At 37.1% G+C, this 22545-nt stretch overlaps 1 protein-coding gene across 3 annotated transcripts in view; it reads right to left on the bottom strand.

Moving 5' to 3' along the window:
• snz (sorting nexin snazarus) overlaps positions 1-22545 on the bottom strand; it is a 55416-nt gene that overhangs the window by 4409 nt on the left and 28462 nt on the right. For all 3 annotated transcript variants that reach the window (XM_090165640.1, XM_090165639.1, XM_090165641.1), the window contains exons 13-18: positions 20327-20458; positions 19100-19240; positions 6106-6222; positions 3835-3971; positions 3701-3766; positions 2804-2944 (exon numbers count right to left, since the gene is read on the bottom strand). In XM_090165640.1, the coding sequence (XP_090021766.1) occupies positions 2804-2944; positions 3701-3766; positions 3835-3971; positions 6106-6222; positions 19100-19240; positions 20327-20458 (734 nt within the window). The remainder of the gene's footprint in view (positions 1-2803; positions 2945-3700; positions 3767-3834; positions 3972-6105; positions 6223-19099; positions 19241-20326; positions 20459-22545) is intronic.

Genomic DNA, 22545 nt, shown 5'->3' with positions numbered 1-22545 from the left:
AATCTTTAAATGAGACTACATAAAATTATGATAATACTATTGTTTTAAATAAGAAGGCTAACAAAAGAACATACGAAAATTAAACTTAACTTAATTACTTTAATGCGTGGTTTAATTATCATTTTAAGGTGAAGTTCAGGCAAAATTTTACAATACATGTAGCTATTTTACCTAGAACGATTCTATATATTCCAAGATTTGAACACATTTTGGTTACAGTAGGGGTGATGACGAAAGATATACAATTGAAATGCAAAACATTACTAACTTCGTACCAACTGAAATAATACGAACCTAATTTTTTCCGAAAAACACAAATGTTTCCCTAAAATCTCAATTTAAAAAAAACGCCTAATCTCAACACATTTCGCTATATCCCAACAAAATGGAGATGAAAATTAAACATTATGTAAAAAAAGGGCCTTACGAGAACCAATAGACTCGCAAACTAAGTATTGGCGCCTAACGGCACATTCGCTGCGCTCTCGTGCTGGGGGTGCGCAGCGACTCCAGACCCATTCTTATATTATATCGTTGGGACATCTGGAATCGTACCTAGTGATATCGTAACTAGTAAAATTGTGCCTAGTGAAACGGAACCAAAAAATTGTGGCGAATTTCTCAAACGGAAGCTCGTAAATGCAACCCGAGATCACAAATTATTTTCTCTAATATCTCCCAACAAAACTATAATTTATCTCTTAGATAGTATGTATGTTTTCCTCGCCCAAGGTCCCTATTTTAAACCCTAAAAAGCGTTTTAAATACAGCGAAAATACCTAACCAAAAACCGTCATATCTTTCTAAAATTTTATTTTTTTGGGATACCTCGAAAATGGGCTAAGAACGGCTAAAAGGTTTAAAAAACGGCTAAAATGATTTGAGAAACGGCTAAAAGGGTTTAACAAACTGCTAAAAGGGTTTTAAGAAACGGCTTAAATGGTTTAGGAAACGGCTGAAATGGTTTAGGAAACGGCTAAAATGGTTTAAGAAACGGCTAAAATGATTTAAGAAATGGCTAAAATGGTTTACGAAATGGCTAAAATGGTTTAAGAAACGGCTAATGTACACTCATCTCAAACGGTCCATTTTTGCCCACCATGAACACACCCAACCCAAACTGACCATTTTTGACCGTCTTGACCACTACCGGTTCAAACTGGCCATTTTTGTACAGTTCGGGTATTCCCTTCGCGAACTATCCATTTTTGCCCATTGTGGACGCTCCCAACCCAAACTGACCATGTTTGACCATCTTGACCCCTCCCAGTTCAAACTGACTATTTTTATCCATTTAGGGTATTCCCATCTCAAACTGAACATTTTTGACTGCTAGGGACGCTCCCAACCCAAACTGACCATTTTTTACCATCTTGATCACTACCGGTTCACACTGTCCGGTTTGGTCCATTTTAACCAATTTTATCTTTGAATGACCACTTTTAACCATGTATGGCATGGGCATGACATAAGCCCATGAAATTAGCATGTAGAATTCCATAGGAAATTTCAGGATCTACCAAGCTCAAAATTTCAAAAGGTCATAAAACTTGACCTTTTGACTGTGCTCAAAACGAGGCTCAAAAACCCGGCCGGCTGATACCTTCCTGGGGCATGGTCTAGATGTTCCCATACCATTTTCTCGGATCCCAGACTTACAGTCGAAAGCCTTCCCTTGTCAGTAATTAAAAATAGTCTAAATAGGATTAATGGCACTTACATGGCTTTCCTCGTGGCTTTCGTCTCCAGACATTATTAACAATTTATTTCACACTATGTATTAGATGCTACTCAAACTACTCCAAACTGATCAAGCTAGCGGGTCATTGTGGAAACTAGAAGCTCTTAGAAGACATAATTATTATAGCAATGACTAGTCCAAGTGAATTCAAGACAAAGGAACTATCAAGCGTCCTTCTTTTCCCGCCAACCTATAAGCCTTTGTAAGGGAAACGCTTGCGACGTGCGTCTCAATTTTATCGGCTTTTGGGTTCGTACGCTGTATGGCACCGCCATTTGTCAACGTAATGTGCACAACCTTGTCGCTACTGCGCCAGAAGAAGGCATTTAATGTAGATGTGAGATTTATCGGACTACACTAAGGTTAGACGGGACTACGTGGGAATACGAGTAGATTTTTAAGACTTCACTCTATTTTTATAAGAATTAGCAGAGACTTCGTCGGACTTCAGTTTAGTTTCACTAACTTTTTTAGGATTTCACGAGACTTCAGGTAGTCTTACAAGAAATTAACAGACTTCATTTGGGAATTCAAAATTTCTAAGACTTCATGAAATAAGTGAGATTTCAGAAGACTTCAGAGAATATTTTTGAGACTTCATAAGAGAGTTCAGAAATTTTGTACACCAGATTTCACGAGTGGTTAGCCCCTCGTAACATGGCCTTCTCATTTTCCCAACCATATCTCATTTGAATTTTTCAAGTAATTAAGGCTCTCTGTAACTGATAATGTTGAATAAATTACCTCCAAAAGCTGCTATTAACATACTTCATCTCACTTTAATGTTTGGATTCAAATTTATTTAATCACCAGATAAATTAGGCGATTTCACACATTGATATTTCACACATAATTGGGTTTTCTATGAAATGAACGTAACCGACTATTGTACAATAATTTTTTTAATTTTTATTTAAAAAAAAAATTATTGTACAATAGTGGGTTACGTTCATTTCATAGTATATTATGAACAAGGGGGTCCATTCTCACATATAGTAATTGGGTTTTATCAACTGAAATTTTATGACTAATCATAAATAAAATCAATTAAATAATACATACTTGTTAATTGTTTTTCCAAATGATATTTGTACAAATGTAATGAGAGTTCTCCGAAACAAACTGAACAAGCCTTTTAATTCAAATATTTCTCCAATAAGTGCATACATCGGCTCGGCAATAGAGTCCTTTTTATCATCTTTACTGTTATAAAAAAAAGGCAAATTAGATAAAAAATACCGATGCCTAACGGCTCATGAGTAAAATATGAAACACAAATAGACCACTTTAATAGACGGCAAAATAAATAAGTGTGGAATTTTTAACTGTCACTGCTACTTTAAAACTGGACACTAGCTAGGGTGGGAGGGAACACTGGATTGGTTGGTATTTGAGCATGCACAGACTGATTTTTGCCAATCGCTGAGAAACAATCAACTAAATCATGTTTCCCCATGGAGCACGTGGCGCCATCTCTGTAAACTAATCATTATATTTTGGAAATAAAAGCTAGTCTAAATGATCGTTTAACTGGAAATTGAAGTATAACTTGGAATTTGTTAAATTAAAATGAAAATTATTAATTGAAATGAAACATCATAGCCGTGACAAATGGTAGAAATTACTTCAGTGACAATTGAAGTTGTGAAGCGCTGAAACTGGCAGCCATGCCATTACAAAATGTTCCTCTTCTTTCCTACCCCAACTTCTAGTAAAGTCGTTTTTTTGAACCATCTCTAACAACAAAGACCTTATAATAATACAGAGGATTGAGCCGACAGTTATTTTAAATAATTCCAAAGGTTGTATTTACTTCATCAACCCATTGGGGACAATATCAAGGAAATAATGGAAATTATATTTAAAAGTTATAAATAGGCCTGGTACTGTGGCAACCGTTATTAATTTCCTAACCTAACTAAATTTGGTTTTTGTAATTGAGTTCAAAATATACCTCACCTATCAACTTCATCAAGGAACAGAAGTTCTTCATCACTGCTGTCATCAGGTCCACTGCCTTGCGAACTGGATATTGGGAAGAGCTTTGTTAATACCCAGTGTTTCCAAACACTTTTTACATTTTAATTATGTACCTTTTAAAAAACTGCATTATAGAAAATTTTGAAGTTTTCTTAGATTGGGGTAACGCATTTTTCAATACTTCTGGCAGTGTAACTAGAAATTCATAAACAGCTTCACTTGTACTTAGCTTTTCATCTTCCAAAACCGCCTTGAAATGAAAAAGAGAAACCAAAATAACTTCGGTAAAATTTACGAAGCTCGCCAGAGTATTTAAAATATTCTAAGGTTATATAAAAAAGAAACTAATCAGGAATATCACAAATTTATTCAGGTTAACAGATAATGTGGGCAGCACCCTGTTGGCATCGTGATTCCTTTGTAACCGTTCCCAGTTCGAATTAACGTATCTTATTTAAGATGAATCACGTTAAGTCGGTTACGGTTACAATATGGGAACATTAGAGGCAAGGCTTAATAATAAGAAATCAAGACACGGTAAAAATAAATAAGAACAAGATTTATTGTTCCCTCTTAGGAAATTAATTAACAACTTACAATAAAATTTAGACCTTCATTAGACATTGTCTCTTTCTATACTTCCTCTTTCTTTTTTGGGGATAAACAAAATGGAAACGAACAGTCTGTCGAGTTGGACAAAACTAACCAGCCAGGGCACGGCACTTGGTGAAGTCGCCTTTATATTGGCCACCAAGCGCCGTGAGTCGCCCTGGCGGCGAAACTAAAAATAATAATAGGGCGCAAGATTTGATAACGGCTCAATCGCCATCTGGTGACTGAATCCGTTACACCTTTAAAGGGGCTCCAAAGTTCGGTGGCAAAAAAAAAAGAAAATTGAGCATGCTTTTCATTCCCCCCAACCCCTCACTCGGCCTTGGCAGAGGCGGGCAGAGTCAACTGTAAATTTCGCACTTTACTGACTTCACACATTTTGCCACCGCACTCCGGGTGAAGTTAACTACATGTGTCAGAATTTATAGCCCGGTGTACCGGTAAGATTTAAACTACACCACCGGAGGTCTCTCATCAGAATGCCCAGAAAGGGCCGATGCCTTGGCCAAGGAAAGTGCGAGGGCTGGGTTCATTGGACCAGAACCTGCTCTCCCCATCTCCCAGGGACTTGTGCACGGCTTGATCTCCAAGTTTATGTCAGATCGTCAACTCAGACAATGGTCTGAAATTGAAGGTCAAAGGCAGGCCAAAGAGTTTACTCTTGGCCCTTCTAGGGAGAGAGCCAGAGAATTACTCTCACTCTCTAGGGCTAGTATTAGGATTATTATTGGCCTACTTACAGGCCACTGCCATCTGAACAGACATTTAACTCTCATTGGGGTCAGTGAAGACCCAATTTGCAGAGCTTGTCTAGCTGAGGAGGAAACTGTCTCATGTACTCTGTAGCTGCGATTACTATGCAGCCCAGAGGTTTGAGCATTTGGGTATGAATCGGTTGGAGACGTATGACGTCTCTAACATCACGGCCAGGCAGATTTTAAGCTTTGTGTCGGCAAAAGGACTTATTTAAGTCACCCAGTTTGGGGATGCACAATGGACCTTAGGTCAAAGTGTTTGGGCTTGCCACCCCGCTCAATAATAATAATAATAATAATAATGGGTAGTAGAACCCCACTACTGATGGTCTCACCCTCGACGCAAGCCGCTCAACCCAGCAGAAGGTGCAGCAATGGTACGACCAACCCGCCACTTCGCACACAGCAGTGGGATTGAGAGCGGATGCTCTAGCAACTCTGGCTGACACCCTACCTACGTAGGTAAGGAGTCATACCCTTTGGAGAGAGCTCCTAAAGGGGAACGACGAGCACACAGCAGCCCAAGTAACCCGGCACAGCTGGCACCGGAGATCCCGGTGGACTCCAAAAGGCCGGGAAACAGGACCGCCACGCCCGCATATGGAGGCTCGCCGCCCCACAGCAGGCTTGGTACTGTCCTCTAGGTTGCGTTATAGATGGCCCATAGCTTTTTTTAGTATGGGGTTGGGGAGGCGCCGTGCGCCCCCAGCGCTCGAGCGAAGTGAGTGGGGAATTTTAAAGTTTGTCAGGCGCCAATACGGGGAATTTTAAAGTTTAGTAAATTCTTCGAATTTAGTAACGTCTTTTACGTGTTTTGGATGTAATTATCTTCGTCGTGTTGTCGCCTACACTGCGGCTTGTTATTAACGATTTGTTTCGGTTTACACTCTTGGTTTCAGTTAGTGTCAGCCATCTTTGTGTCAGGAGTCTTTCTTTCACATTTCTTTTCACAGCCCTATCTTTGCCTTTAATATAATTAAACTAAAATAGCAACCAAACTCATAAATAAAGACTTACTGATATGAAACCTTGAAGTTGATCTTCAACTTTTTTGAGGTAGGTATCTTGGTCACCCAAAAGAAATCTTGGTTTATTGGGGTTTGGCAAATCAAATTTCTTTAACCATGGTGCAGCCTAGTTAATTAAATTAAAATTTATTTAACCTTACTAATTTTAATAAATATTATAAACTAATCTCAAGTCAAGTTGTTGGCTTAGTTAGCTAGGCAGGCCCAATGTGAAGGGAGATAAGCTGGTACAAACTACGAAATCCTTCTCCCACGAAAAAAAAGGTATAGTATAGCTCTCATGTACTCACTGTAGACGGGTTTTGGTCACTCAATACAAAAATGAAATAAACTACCATGGCTATTAAAATATTACACAAAAAGGCCCAACTTTGTATTGGAAAACTAAACTTTATTAGCATAAAGGTTTAAAGGTTTTTATTGCCTTAGTAAAAATTACACTTTTGGAGCAGAGCGACTCCTGGTGGATCTCAGCAGAGTTAAAATACAAAATTGACTAGGGTTATTGGTAGTATATACAAATCACAATACCCCAGGTCAGTCACTTAACAGTGCTTCTTACTAAATACAATACATAAAATATAGTTTGGGGCGGAGCTAGTTAATACTGTTAGAGTTAAGAAAATGTTGTAAACAAAACAGGGTTTGATATAGTGGAATGATGATACAAAAATGTGTAAAGAGTAACTTGTTTGTAAGTAACAACTATATAATATAACATGCAGAATCTCAGAGATAAGACCACAGTATAGCATGACAAATCCTGGAAACAGTGACCTATGCTAAATTAACGCTATGCCATTCTTTTTTTTAAGTTTCAGCCACATCATCTAGTGGTTTATTCCTGTGGTTCTCTCTCCATATCATGATATTATTCCCTAAATTTCTAAGCGGACACCCAAATAGTATGTACTAAGTCCTCCTTGTCTACCCACAGAGCTTACACTCTGGGAGCAACAGCAAGGTCCCAGTTCAGACTTCCTAACACCGGTTATTAGAGAACCGGTTCTAGACTGGCATGGCAGTTTACTGTGTTAGATTGTTCTTTTGCTCTATATATTTCCAAGCTCAATTTATTGCCCATCATTTTCCTACTAACACAGTTGTTCGTGGTTGATTTCCCTCATTTCATGGCATAACCATATCAGTTTTCCCTAAGAAAGTCATATGTATGCTTGACCCAATTCTTGAAAGGGTCAGCATAAACGTGGTACTCTATGGCCAATGGGGTTTCTAAGCTAAGACCAAATTTAAGACTAGTAAGGGGACTATAAACGAGGCTCTTTCTGAACAAAAAATAATTTGGAAAAGCAACTTTTGAACTTAGGAACCAGTTTTATATGGATCAATGTAAAACCAAATAAGATATTAGTTTAAATTTGATTATCAAAATCAAAAACAAACTTAGTTTTAAATTGCCCTTGAATAAAAATAATTTGGGTTGATGTTGCTTTTCCTATGATAAATTAAAAATTAAGATACTTTAGAGACCAAATTAGGGTGGTTTAGGAACCTTTTGGGGAAAAGGGAAGTTTTAGGTAGTACATTGACCTGGTGAGCCCAGTGCACAGTTATAAATATACAGGGTGTTTCAAAAGGTAACTAAAAAACTTTAAGGAGTTGTAGGGGGTGAGTTGAGAAGTATGCCCGTTTTTTCCCCATTTTCCTACGATAAGTTAAAACTGCGCCTGGAAGTAGGCAGCAACAAGCACAAAATCAAGCAGCAGGGAAAAGCGAACATTAAGGTTTGGGTTAGTGTGATAGGTAAAAAAGTACTTTGTAAACAAATTAAAATAACAAGCGTAAAAAAGTAAACTTAAACAGTATTTTAAGTCGTGATGGACCGCGATTTCTCATTACTTTCAAACTGCAACAATATTCATTTAGTGTATGGACTAGCGGACCATGAAAGGTTATTGTAAATGTTGTAAATCGGTGGAATAATAACTACTGACTTAATGCAAAGTAATAAATAATTTATTAGTTGAAGTTAATTAAAGTTTCAAGTTATTAACGAGCGAGCAACTGGGGCATTACTGTTCAGTTGAACATCTACTGGAGGTCTGCTCTCCTACATAGTTGCCAGCAACGCCTACATTTTTATATACACACCAATGTAACAACACTTCGATTATGCTAAAGTACACCACAATATAACAACACTCCTACTTTATCATATTAGTAATAGTTAGTATAAATAATAATAATTATTAATGATGAATTATAATTTAACACCATCGATCATTAATCACCTAGGCCAATTCAGTTCGAACATGGTGATATTTAATATCTATATGTTTACTTTTTTGGTTTTCGACATTATTCTTACTATAGCAGATTGCTGATTGATTGTCACAAAATATAACAGGTTGAGATAACTTTAGGTCAAAACTCTTTAGTTCATTTATAATTTGTAACACCCACGTGAGTTCTTGGACTGCTTTCGACAGAGGAACGAACTCTGCCTCCATAGTCGATAATGACACTGATTTCTGCTTTGAGGATCGCCATGATACCGAACAAGACCCAATGGATAGAACGTAACCACTAGTTGAACGTCTCGTGTCCCTGTCGGAACCCCAGTCACTTTCGGAATGCATAGTGAGAGTAGGAACTTCTTGCCGTCGATAGATTAGTCCATAGTTCACCGTTGATAGGACATACCTCATTAAAATGGACTACACCCGGATTATTATTGAACTGTGATAAAGCTACCACTGTGAATAGAATGTCTGGTCGTGTTTTCTGAGCTATAAATAGCAAACAACCCACTAACGCTTGATATTGTGTAATATCTACTTCGGGGTACCGGGACAATCTCGTCTAGATAAGATGGTACTAGGACTTATTGGTAGACTAACTGGCTCTTCTGTTGTGATATTAAAACGTTCAGCGACTTTTTTGATTTATCTGGTTTGATGTAATTTGACTTGTTTCTGGTTTTCATCAAAATCGAAATCAACACCTAAGAATTGATTGATGGGTCCCATGTCTTTCGTCTCATATATCTGAGCTATCTCATTCTTGATACCATCCAAAATAAGAGTGTCTTTAGCAAGAATCAATATATCATCGACATAGACCAAGGTTACTAGAGAAAAATACACCATTAGGTTGGAGCATTCCCGCTTCAAAAAATCGCCCGAAAGCCAGTTTTCCAGGTCGGGGGGTAGAGACACTTTGTGCCTCGATTTTGACGTCATACGTGGGCGCAACAGGAGTCGCGTTTTCTCTAGTAACCTTGGGGCAGCCGGTTTCATAGGGAAGTCAGAATCATGGCGAGAAGAAGAGCCATAAAAATTCCGCCTTGTCATCGATGAAAGAAAGGGGATTTTTAATATCGTCGTAAGTACATTACGTATCATTAATATTCTTTCGTATTATAATTTAAATGGTATTTCTTATTAATAATAAAATGTTTATGCAATAGGCGCTTCAATAAATATCTAGAGCTGTTAAAAAGAGTCTTTTGCGCCCTGTGTGTGGCGAAGGCCTAAATATAAAGTTTCAAAACCGCAATAACTGATTATCAGTGATTGATATAGTATTTATTGAGGCGTCTTATTAGTGAGAAGAAAAATGTTTTTTTTTTGTTAAGTTATCATAGCTTCATAGTAATATTTTACAAAATCAAGTTCAATACATAGTATTATATATTTTTTATTACTTTAAAGGTTACTGTGATAGCAAGTCATCATGCCTGGAATGTACTGTTCAGTGAATGGGTGTACAAATGGTATTGGCAAAACTAAAAACAATGGTGTTTCATATCATTGCTTCCCCAAAGATGAAAACATACAAAATCTTTGGCTCTTGAAATGTTCTCGCAACATTAAAAATGTAAAAAATGCTAGAATTTGCTCAATGCATTTCAACGAGGACGATTTTGAAAACAAGCTCAAATCACAGTTGCTGAACGTGAAAACCCGGAATATCTTGAAGAAAAATTCAATACCAAGTCAAAATTTACCCATAAAAAATATACAAGAATCAAATTTGAAAAATAAAAACTCGCGCTTAACTTTACTGGCAATAAAACCAAATCAATCCTTTTGTAATCCACCTAAAGGCACTACGCAAAGAGGAAAGAGCCTTCAACTGCATTTCATAAATCCAGACGAAAAAAGCCAGAATATAAATATTTTAAATAGTACAAAAGTTCATGAAACGCATACTCCAAAAAAAATTCTTGAAACTTGTATTCTAAAAGAAGTTCTCACAACGCATACTACAAAAGAAGTTCCTCAAATGTTTACTCCGGAAGAAGTTCCTCAAATGTTTACACCGGAAGAAGTTCCTCAAATGTTTACACCGGAAGAAGTTCCTCAAATGTTTACACCGGAAGAAGTTCCTCAAATGTTTACACCGGAAGAAGTTCCTCAAATGTTTACACCGGAAGAAGTTCCTCAAATGTTTACACCGGAAGAAGTTCCTGAACTGGGTTCTCCGAAAGAAGTTCCTCAAATGTTTACACCGGAAGAAGTTCCTGAACTGGGTTCTCCGAAAGAAGTTCCTCAAATGTTTACACCGGAAGAAGTTCCTGAACTGGGTTCTCCGAAAGAAGTTCCTGAACTGGGTTCTCCGAAAGAAGTTCTTACACCACGTGCTACTAAAGAAGTTCTTACACCACGTGCTACTAAAGAAGTTCAAGTATTTACTACGAAAGTTCCTATACTGTTAAACAATAATGAAAATTCTCTTGTTTTCAAACGCACTATTGTTTATGACATTCCTAAAGTTTTTAAGTATAAAGAAACTCTGGCTACTTGGAGTATGACAAAAGCTAGCAAATTCAATACCAAAGATTTTCGAAATACAAACAATTCTAGTACTGATTTTAGTGGATCAAATCTGGAAAATACATCGGACCCTAGTCTATCAATTCCAAACAACTCAAGTGCCAATTCAAGTTTTGCATCAAATGTCAGCGATACTAGTTTTTCACCTACTCAGAACTTGACCACCAACGATTCAATCTCAGATAATAGTTTTTCACCTACTCAGAACTTGACCACCAACGATTCAATCTCAGATAATAGTTTTTCACCTACTCAGAACTTGACCACCAGCGATTCAATCTCAGATAATAGTTTTTCACCTACTCAGAACTTGACCACCAACGATTCAATCTCAGATAATAGTTTTTCACCTACTCAGAACTTGACCACCAACGATTCAATCTCAGATAATAGTTTTTCACCTACTCAGAACTTGACCACCAACGATTCAATCTCAGACACTAGATTTTCTTATAAACAAAACTCAAAATATTGTCCTAAACCAAGCAATGTAATATTGGAAAATAATGGGCAAGCTGAAATATGGAAACAAATAGCAATGAAGTACAAAGAATCCCATGAGAAAATGACCAATCGCTGCAAGAAATACGCCAATTCCTACAGTAATTTAAAGAAAAAGTTTTTAAAATCTAAGAAGAAAAATAAGATTTTGACAACAAACATAGCCATAGAGAAAGTTTCCAGCACTAAGTTACAAAAAAATGTTAAAAGACTTGGGCAAGAAAAATTTAAATATCAAAAACTGTACAATGAAAGGCAGTCGACTTTGCAAAATGTTTTTTCGCAAAGCCAAATCAAGATGTTAACAGGAAAGAAGAAGGTTCAGTGGTCAAATGAGGATTTAGCTAATGCTTTTAGTCTCCGTTATCTCAGCAAAAGAGCTTACATTTACATGAGAGAGAAAAGAGGAATTCCCTTACCACATTTAGCCACACTAAAAAGATACGCAGCAAAATTAGACCTAACTCACGGAATTCTCAGTGACATAATTAATCTAATGTCAGGAAGGGCGAAAAGCTTGCCAGAGGTAGAAAAACTTTTAGTTTTGACCTTTGATGAAGTGAAAGTGCGTAGCATTTTAGAATACGACACTAAACACGATCAAATATTAGGAAGATTTAATCAACTGCAAGTGGTTATGGCTCGAAGCCTCTTTTCACCGTGGAAGCAACCCATATACTTGGGATTCGACCAAAAAATGACGAAAGAAATATTAATTAAAATTGTATCAGAGCTTCACAAAGCCGGATTTAAAGTTGTAGCTTGTGTGAACGACATGGGTGGAGGCAATATGAGTTTATGGAATTCCCTTGGGATATCAGTTCATAAGACCTGGTTTTTTAACCCAGCTGAGCCTGAAGAATTAATTTATTTTTTTGCCGATGCACCACACCTTCTCAAATTGATCCGGAATTGGTTAATTGATACCGGATTTAAATTGACAAATGGCACAACAATTGGTATAGAACCAGTAAAGGCTCTACTGAAATTGGATTTTAATGAATTACAATCTTGCCCAAAATTAACCAAACAGCACGTAGAATGTGTAAAAACTGAGAGGCAAAATGTTCGGACTGCAGCGGAGCTACTGTCTCAGACAACAGCCACAGCAATTAGTAGATTAGGTATAGAGAAAAAACTCCCTCATTATTTAGAACTTGCCAAATTTATTAAAATTGTTGATAGTTGGTTCGACATCTTTAATAGTTATAAGAAATTTGATAAGAAAGATTTGAAATGTGGTTTTGGAATTTATGCCCAAAAACAATCAAATGCCTTAGATAAAATGTTGAAAATGGTTACTTCGATGAGGTGTGTGGGAAAATCCCAGCATTGTCTTCAAATGTTTCAGAAAGGCTTAATAATTTCAATACAATCATTGCAAAGCTTGTATTATTCTTTACGAAACAAATATAACATAAAATATTTATTAACCCATCGACTTAACCAAGACTGTTTGGAAAATTTTTTTTCACAGTTGAGATCACGTGGAGGTCTGGATGATCATCCTACACCCTTAAATGCTTTGTACAGGGTTAGGATGATAATTTTGGGAAAAAACCCTGGCGTGGTCCAAACAAATTCAAATACCATTTCCCAAGCACCAGATGAATATTTCACCGCAGACATTTTTAAGAATGCATTTGAAGAAAACGATTTAAACGATATCAATTCTGAGTGGGAGAAAAATGTTATTGAACCAATTGGAAATAGTTCAGAAGCCAAAAATCCATACGCATCTCCGCCAAAGAAAATTTCAAAACCCATTTCACCTCAAACATCAAAGATATTTTCAGAATTTGAAGAAGGAGGAATCGAATATTTAGCAGGATGGGCAGCAAGAAAGTATTTGGACAAATATCCGGATTTAGATCTAAAATGTAGCAGTATAATTGCGAATGAGCATAACTATAATGTACCATCGTGGGTCTCTCAATTAACTTTGAAAAATCTCGTGAAACCTTCAACAACATTTTTAAATGAAGTAAAAGAGTATGAGTCTATTTTCATCGAGGCTCATGCTATCGAAATGGCGAATAACCGACTCTCCAATGAACAAGGAATAGTGAAAAGTGTTGTTGAAAAAATTATCCGCAATGTTCCATGTAAATATCCATCTGACATCGTCCATTCATATGTTAAAATTAGAACAATCGTACGAATGAATTACTTAAATCAACAACATCAACAGGAGGAGCAAGAAAAAAATAGAACCAGAGCTAAAAAAATGCTCAAATTAACAACATAATACGTAATAACATTATGAACTAGAATTAAATTTATTTTCTTATTGGTTGGTAATGAAATGATATGAACCTCTAAAGCTCTCATTATTTTTAGATCGGACATAAATAATTGAAAAGTGCATTATATATTAAAGTGCAATATTATTTAATCGATAAAATGACTGTGATATTGAAATATGTTTGTTTTTAAAAGCTTTCTCAGCAAGTCATTTTATTGTCATGTACTGTAAAAAATGTTAAAAGTAAACTTGTTTTAATTGATAAAATGACTGTGGTATTGAAATGAAATGTTACCACTCAATAGCTTTCTTCGCGAAAAACATTTTATTTTCACGTACTGTAAAAATGAATCTAAAAGTTATATTGGATTTAATTGATAAAATGACTGTGATATTGAAATATGTTAGTTTTTAAAAGCTTTCTCAGCGAGTCATTTTTATTTTCACATACTGTAAAAATTAATTAAAATTAAGTGTTTTAATTGATGAAATGACTTTGGTATTGTGCGAATCTGAGTCTGTGCCAATTAAAATGTCATAATACTAAATGCCAAAATAAAATAAAATATTAGAATTAGTTTTCTAATTATGTGATAAGCTTATTACAAATACTATTTAGCAACTAAGCTTGAGTATTTCCTATGAGATTTTAATCTAAATTTCCAAGCTTTTCAAATTAAGAAATAGTTAATTGATGTATAATCATGGTTTGTTTAAATTAAAATAATAAATGAATATAAGGTTGCCTTAAACCAAAACCACGTAACATTGTACACAAATCTTAAAAAGATTTTTAAAGCACGGTAAAAGGCAACTATACCAGTCGTTTAATAGATTTATTTTTCTCGAGTAACCTAGAATTATACCCGCTACTCGAATTTTGGGCTTCTGACGGACATCTTTTTGCAAAAAGAAGCTACCCGAAAAATGTGAGTCGCCCACGTATGACGTCACTGTCTCTCTCTCTCCAAGCCGTTTCGGAAAATCGTTCAAAACCCGTATATTGAATGCGCCCCCCTTGGACATAGACTAGTATGAGTGCTTGTCCGGGTATACTATAAAGGCAATTAGTACCCTGTACCTTCTCATAGCCGAGGTCCACGAATGTGCGATCCAATTTGGCAAACCATTATCGACCACTCGATGGTAAGCCATATAACGCCTTGTTCAATTTGAGGCAATATCTTGCTGGATCATGTGTCTCGAAACCTGGGATTTGTTTCATAAACACTTCTCTAACTAATTCCCCATATAGATATGCGTTCTTGACATCAATGAGTGAATGAGCCCAGCCAAAGTGTATGACGAACATTGCAATGAAGAAGCGGATCAATGTAAAGTTCACGACTGGTGAAAATGATTTATCATAATCTTGCCCCATGGTCTGATTGCAGCCTTGGGCCAGCAGCCTGGCTCTATAGCGTATTATTTTATCTTTGTTGTCCTTTTTGACAGCATATACCCAACGGCATCCTACTATTTTGGTATTCACCGGCTTTGGCACAGTATCCATGACATTGCGATCCTCCAAAGTGTGCATTTCAGCTTCCATTGCTGTTTTCCATTTATCCTTGTCCGGTGATCTCAGGGCTTCTTGGTAGCTTTGGGGTATCTTCACTTTAGCACTGAACGCTTCCAAATGCTCATCAATGGTCGGTAATGGTTCAGGATTACAGCCAGTTAATAAGGATGCAAGAGTCTTTCTCGAGATATCGAATAACGTTATATCAAGGTCTAAATGTCGATCCTGAAGATACGTCTTCACTTCCTTTGTTGACCGCAAACATTTATCCTCCGGGTTCCTGTAGTATACATCTACCTCCCCCTTTGAAGCTCCCGTTTGACGGGTTACCACTTCACGACTCCAGCCTTCAGGCAATCGATTGGTTGGAATAGTTTGTTCTGGTGTTTTTGGTTGTTCTTGATTACTCTGTTCTTGTTGGCTATCGTCCTCTGGGTTGTTTGCTTGTATTTGTTCTACTTCTCTATCATCAAAGTCGAGTAACGGCCATTGATATATTTCTTTTCTATCTTGTACCATCAACTGATCCATACCTATTCGAGCTTCATTGAATGTGACATGTTTACTTTCACGGACTTCGTTAGAGTCGGGAAACCAAACTCTATATCCTTTCGTGTGAAAGGCATATCCAACCAGGATACCTTGATTTGCCCTCTGTTGAAACTTATCTCTTCTCTTCTCTTTGGGTATATGTACAAATGCTTAACATCCCAGCCGCCTCAGACGCCTCGCGCTTGGCTTATGATCAAACCAACGACTCAATGGCGTATCATCTCCCAGTCAAGTGTGCTGTATCCGATCTTCAGTCAAGGGAAAACCAAATCGGCTTCGATCGAAATAAAATTACCTTATTTCATCAGCTAAGCTAATACCCAAGGCACCACCTTAGGCCTAAGTCATCAATAAATAAAGTCTTTATTTGGGGGCCGAAAAGAATTACAAAGTGAAACTAGCTTATCTTAAACCATCAACGGATGCTTATTACATAGTCAAAAATCAGTGACCAAATTAACAATTAACATTACCAGAGAGGAGAGAGCCATTTTAATTGCTGTTGAGATCAGGCTTGTGATAACTAGTGGCAGGGATAACTACCACGGCAAAAAAACCTTACAGAAAAGGAACAGTGCTGCCATGGAAAATCTGGCGAGCTACTCCGGCGGACTGCCAACTGATCGTTGAGTCAAGACGCCAAAAAAATATACGCCCCCTTGCCGGCTCGGACTAGAGCTTATATAGAGTAGCCCCCCTGGGTGTTAAGGCGGTTCTCGCCTCTGTGGCGCCATCTCTCTGGAGTGGTGATAACTAAAATAATAAATAATACTGTAGGAATAGGAGTGTCAGGCTGTCCTAGTGGCAAAAGCCACTATGCCTAGGGTAAGTTAGGTTTTATACATTAGGGCATCCGTTGCAGTGCTTTAGACGATTCTTTATATACGCAGACGATACAACAAGTTCTGGGTGGTAACTTGGAATCTTCCAAGATTGCCCTTACCATGTCCATGAGCGTCCAGTTAATACGTTCAGCCACTCCGTTCATAGGAGGCGAATATGGGTTGGTCTTCTCGTGTCTTATGCCCTCCTGCTGACAATATTGCTCTATATACTTGCACAGAACTCCATCCCGTTATCTGTCCGTATGGCCTTAATTTTGCTTCCTGTTTGTTTCTCTACGAGAGCTTTATATTCTTCAAAACAGGAGAAAAACTCGTTTTTTCTCTGCATGATGTATATCTTGATGTATCGACTAAAATCATCTACAAAAGTGAGATAATATTTAGCTCCTCCTAAAGAACCAACCGGTGATGGTCCCCAAACATCCGCATGAACCAGCTCTAGGATATGATTGCTTCGAATTTCATTCAGGCTTCGATGCGGCTGTTTCGTACTTTTTGCTACCTTACATGGGATACACGACTCCAATGTCCCCCCGCAACATGCTGTGATTTGCCATATATTTCAAATCAGTTTCGTTGACGTGTCCTAGGCGTAAGTGCCAAAGTATAATTTCTTGAATTGGTTTACCATTGTCAGAAGAAAACGCTTCCATTTCATCGTCTGGAGGACCAATAACGAGTACCTTGGTTTCAAGTGAATAAAATTTGTCCTTTAATACTGCTTCAAAAGTGATATTCCCCTGAGGCAAATAACCGGTTAATTTTGACTTTTCAAATATGCCTCTCCATCCATACACCTTCCTGATAACAAATTTTTGCGCATTCCCGGTGTATAAATGGCATTTTTTAAATTGATATAATTGATTTTCCCTTCACAATGAACCTCGAGCCATAATGACCCTCGGCCCTCGGCTTTGGTTTGGTTTGCCCTTCGCCCACAGAAACATCAGTCATTTCACAAGGTTCATAGGTGTGAAACCATTCTCTCTGATATTCCCCTGAGGAAAATAACCGGTTAATTTTGACTTTTCAAATATGCTTCTCCATCCTGCTTCATCCATACACCTAAATTTATAGTCTGCTATGCAATGTCCATACCTTCCACAATTAAAGCATTTCAATTTAAAGCACTTTGTATTTTCATTTTTATGCTTCACTACTAATGCATTAGACGTACTTCCAGGGTGTGCTCCCTGCCTGCCATATTCTGCCAACAGCGCATTCTTAATTATTTCAGGCTTAAAATCAGAATCTCCATACTGATAGATTTGTTGGGAAAGTGCGTTATATGATTCGGGTAGGGACCCTATTAACTGATAAGAAACCTCTTCATCACTGACATTTTTCCCAGCATTTTCTAATTCATTCCTTACTGTGTATAAACGGCCAATAAACTCTGCCATGCCTTCCCCTGAATCATAAGTAGTACTAAAAAACTGCTTTCTCAATGCCGCTATCCTTGCACGAGACTTGGGTTCAAAAACACTTGCTAGCGCTACCCATACTTCTACCGTAGTTGTCGCTTCCACTATAAGACTTCTTAGTTCTATTGCTATATTCGAAGCAATACAAGCAAAGGCCTTCGAGTCCCTTTCATTAAATCTGTCTATGGCAGCTTGAGCTGCTGGTGTAGTGGCAGTGGACACAGGTGCCTGTTCAGTCCCAGTGACAATTCCCCAATAGCCCTGCTGTCTTAACAGCATTTCTATTTCAAATTTCCATGACTTATAATTCGTTGAATTCAGCTTACTAATACATTGTCCTCCATACATCATCGATCCGCCTGTCGCCATATTGGATGATGACCTTGACCTTGGAACTTGAAATGATACTCTGGGCCTCGTCAACCACGCTCTGCTACCATATTGTAAATGTTGTAAATCGGTGGAATAATAACTACTGACTTAATGCAAAGTAATAAATAATTTATTAGTTGAAGTTAATTAAAGTTTCAAGTTATTAACGAGCGAGCAACTGGGGCATTACTGTTCAGTTGAACATCTACTGGAGGTCTGCTCTAATACATAGTTGCCAGCAACGCCTACATTGTTATATACACACCAATCTAACAACATTTACAATATAACAACAAAGGTACCAGAACCGGCTCATCCCCGTTTCATGGACTTTTACCAATGTCCATCGTCAATTACGTGAAACTGGCACATTCTAGGTACGTTACTTAATTTTTTACTGGAACTTCTCTGCACTTTGTTACAAATGTATTGTTCGTTTTACAGAACAGGAAAGAAGTAGGTCAACCACGGGTTGCCCGTAATGTTCAGTTGGTTTTGTGCTTGTTGCAGCCTACTTCCAGGGGCTAGTAGGCTACACTTTGAAGCTCTCTGGCGCTCTTTTAACTCATTGTAGGAAAATGGGAAAAAACAGGCATACTTCTCAACTCACCCCCTACAACTCATTAAAATTTTTGCATAATCTTTTGAAACACCCTGTATAATGAATCCAAACCTCCCTATGAACTACTTTAAATCACATGGAGATTGTAGAGTAATATTTACAATTAAAAGCTTTTGTTGTAGCAAATGGAAATCGCCAATTGTTCTCGTAATATTCCAATTTTCTGTGGAAAGATCTGAAGGACTGGAACGTTCCTGTTTCACGAATAGTATAACATCAATTGGCCTTTCATTCTCACGTGCCTAAGTAGGAAAAAAATAGTAAGATTCTTTGATTATCATTATGTTAATGTTAAATGCCCAAGCAACAACGTAGAAATGTATAAATATGGTAACATAAAAAATTTATGTATATACATGTAAAATACTAGTTTATGTATCTGAATTAAGTCAATATAAACGAAAGAATCTCTCCAGCCCCATTTGAATAGGAAATGTTGACGACTTAGATCTATTGTAACTGGCCCCTATTCTTAATTTGTAATAATCGAATAACAGGGACCTACGGATACATATATGGTTCGAAATACTATTCCCACTTAGGCTTATCGTAATTAACGGACCAAAGTAAAACAATGAACAAGGAAGTTTAATAATAGAAATCTTTACTTACAATGAAATCGACCCCGTCTATATAGTCATTGTCGATGTGCCTGGGCATCGTTATAATTAAATTTAACTCTTTAACTAACCTAAGTCAAAACAATATAACTCAAATTGGTAAGAAGACTGACGGAAGGAACAATGAAAATAATAGTGGACCTGAAACTCTGAGCACGAGTCCTTTTAAGTTCAAATTAAAAAAGAGAAACAGGGAGACGTCACGTGATTTCCTTGCGGAACAAGTATATAAATATCTAGCTACTTTGCTATTCAATTACCTCAAATAAGTTTTTACTTTTTTATAATACTAAAAACAAAATTTTCAAAGTTAGTCGATTGAAAATATTATTTTCAGCAACTGAAGGTCTCCAGAAAGATGTTTTCATTCCCAACACTTTGAATGAAATTTTGCCAAATGAAACTTAATATTTTCCCCTTATCTACTACACAACATTTCATTAACATATGGTAACATAAAAAAGGTACCAAACTAATTGAACATTTACGTTATACAATAATAGCAACGGATCGTTAGACATTCTAAGGGTCTACATACATAGTTTCCTGGTCTTACCTGTTTTTGTTATAACCTTTTATCTACCATTTTTGCAGAGGTAATTTCACAAGCAAAATGAATTTTAAATGCTGTGTAATCTTAATTTGGCTTTCTGCTTTAGCTTTCGGATATCATCTTGAGGAAAGTGTAAAGGATTTTGAATGTCTTACTTTGATTTCAACAATTGCAGCTCTCCATAGGCCCAAAAAATTTGCCCATATATTTGTCCTATCAATGTAACAATGTAGCTCATCAACAACTGCTTGCAGTTCTTTGATTTCACCCTTCAACAAACCTCCCATCTGAAATTGAATTTACAATGAATTTAACACAGTGCAAAATGATAAGTAAATGAACAAAAATTGAATGTACTTTCAACCACCTTATAATGACTGTTTAGCCTAATTTGAAAGGCTATTAATATTAAGGCTTTATTAAAAAAACTTGAATGATTAAAACTTTTTAACTGAAAAGCGCGCAAGTAACCAAAAAAATATCATCACTAAATCTCTACATTATTAAACAGTAGTTAGGCCTAATATGATATTTCAACAAAAACAAACAAAAGCTCTAAAAATTTAAAAGCAAAAAAAAGTGACATAATAACCAAAAAGGGTCTCAGTTCTAATACTTTTCACTGCTAAAGACTTACTGAATGATGCTATCTCGAGAGAGAGCACAAAAGGCATGAGCGGGTAGCATTGGTAGCACGTCAATAGTTCGCACATCAATAGATTGCGGTCAATAGCTCGCGCGCCATTAGTTCGCATTAACAAATAGCTCGCCAACTAATAGTTCGTTTGGAAAATAGTTCGCCTGGTCAGTAGTTCGTATACTAAAAAAAACGTTTATTTCATTAAAAAGAAAATTACAATTAGAGTTTGAAATTATGAGCAATGCCTCTAAGATAGTCGAGTATGTCGCGATTTTCGTAATCTCCAACAATTAAAGCAATTCTTTGACTAAGATCACGGTACTTTTTTCTTCCTAAATTAGGTTGTTGTCCAGCTAAATACTGTTCGATTTTAACGTCGTTTAGGCTTTGTTCGGTTTTTAAGCTTCTATGAAGTTGGGTAAACAAGGGAGGTGCGACATTCCGGCAACGGAATCAGCAACTATTCTTTGAGTCGAATCTCTAACGGTTAAAGCCTTGGTTTTCATTTTCTGAACAGCTTCCCGCGCAATCACTTTAGCAATATCTGCAGCGTGATTTTGAGTGTCTGAATATTTCTTCAGCTGATCATCATACGTATGAACTCTAGACAAGCACTTTGTTCTTTTGTAAAATGTGCACTTCCAGATCACTTTACCGTCCGAACATGCTTTTTCTTTCATGAATATATGCCCTTCCAACTTAAGCAGTTTATTTCCTCGTTCACTTGATAAGAAATCTAACGGCATGTTGTCTCTCTATTTTACTATAATTGTTTAAATCAAATAAACGAATTTATTTTAGGGTACGAACCGGAAATTTTCAGTCATTTTTTATCAATTTCCTAATCTCGTTTATTTACTATAACTTTTTCAATGACATTGCAACGGATGCCCTAATGTATGAGACCTAACTAACCCTTGCATAGTGGCTTTTGCCACTAGGACAGCCTGACACTCCTATTCCTACAGTATTATTTATTATTTTAGTTATCACCACTCCAGAGAGATGGCGCCAGAGAGGCGAGAACCGCCTTAACACCCAGGGGGGCTACTCTATATAAGCTCTAGTCCGAGCCGGCAAGGGGGCGTATATTTTTTTGGCTTCTTGACTCAACGGTCAGTCGGCAGCCGCCGGAGTAGCTCGCCAGATGTTCCATGGCAGCACTGTTCCTTTTCTGTAAGGTTTATTTTTTTGCCGTGGTAGTTATCCCGGCCACTAGTTATCACAAGCCTGATCTCACCAGCCATTAAAATGGCTCTCTCCTCTCTGGTAATGTTAATTGTTATTTTGTCACTGCTTTTGACTATGAAATAAGCATCCGTTGATAGTTTAAGATAAGCTAGTTTCACTTGTAATTCTTTTCGGCCCCAAATTAAGACTTTATTTATTGATATAAGGTAATTTTATTTCGATCGAAGCCGATTCGGTTTTCCCTTGACTGAACATCGGTTACAACATAAACGAATTATTTTAGTATACGAATTATTTTAGTATACGAACTATTGACCAGGCGAACTTTTTTCCAAACGAACTATTTGTTAATGCGAACTAATGGCGCGCAAACTATTGACCGTGATCTATTGACGTGCGAACTATTTACCGCGAACTATTGACATGGATTCGGTAGCATTATGTACCCATGCACTCACTCTATTTTTCACCTTTCGTATTATAACAGGTGGGTTTCTGATGATAAACCGAAAATCAATGAAACCGCTAGTTTCTCCAAGTTCT

This window comes from Leiobunum rupestre, chromosome 2 (genome assembly GCF_980474605.1).
Source record: "Leiobunum rupestre chromosome 2, qqLeiRupe1.1.hap1, whole genome shotgun sequence".
NCBI lineage: Eukaryota > Metazoa > Arthropoda > Arachnida > Opiliones > Sclerosomatidae > Leiobunum > Leiobunum rupestre.
Note: the sequence above shows the minus strand (reverse complement) of the source record. Positions and strands in the feature narration are given on the sequence as shown.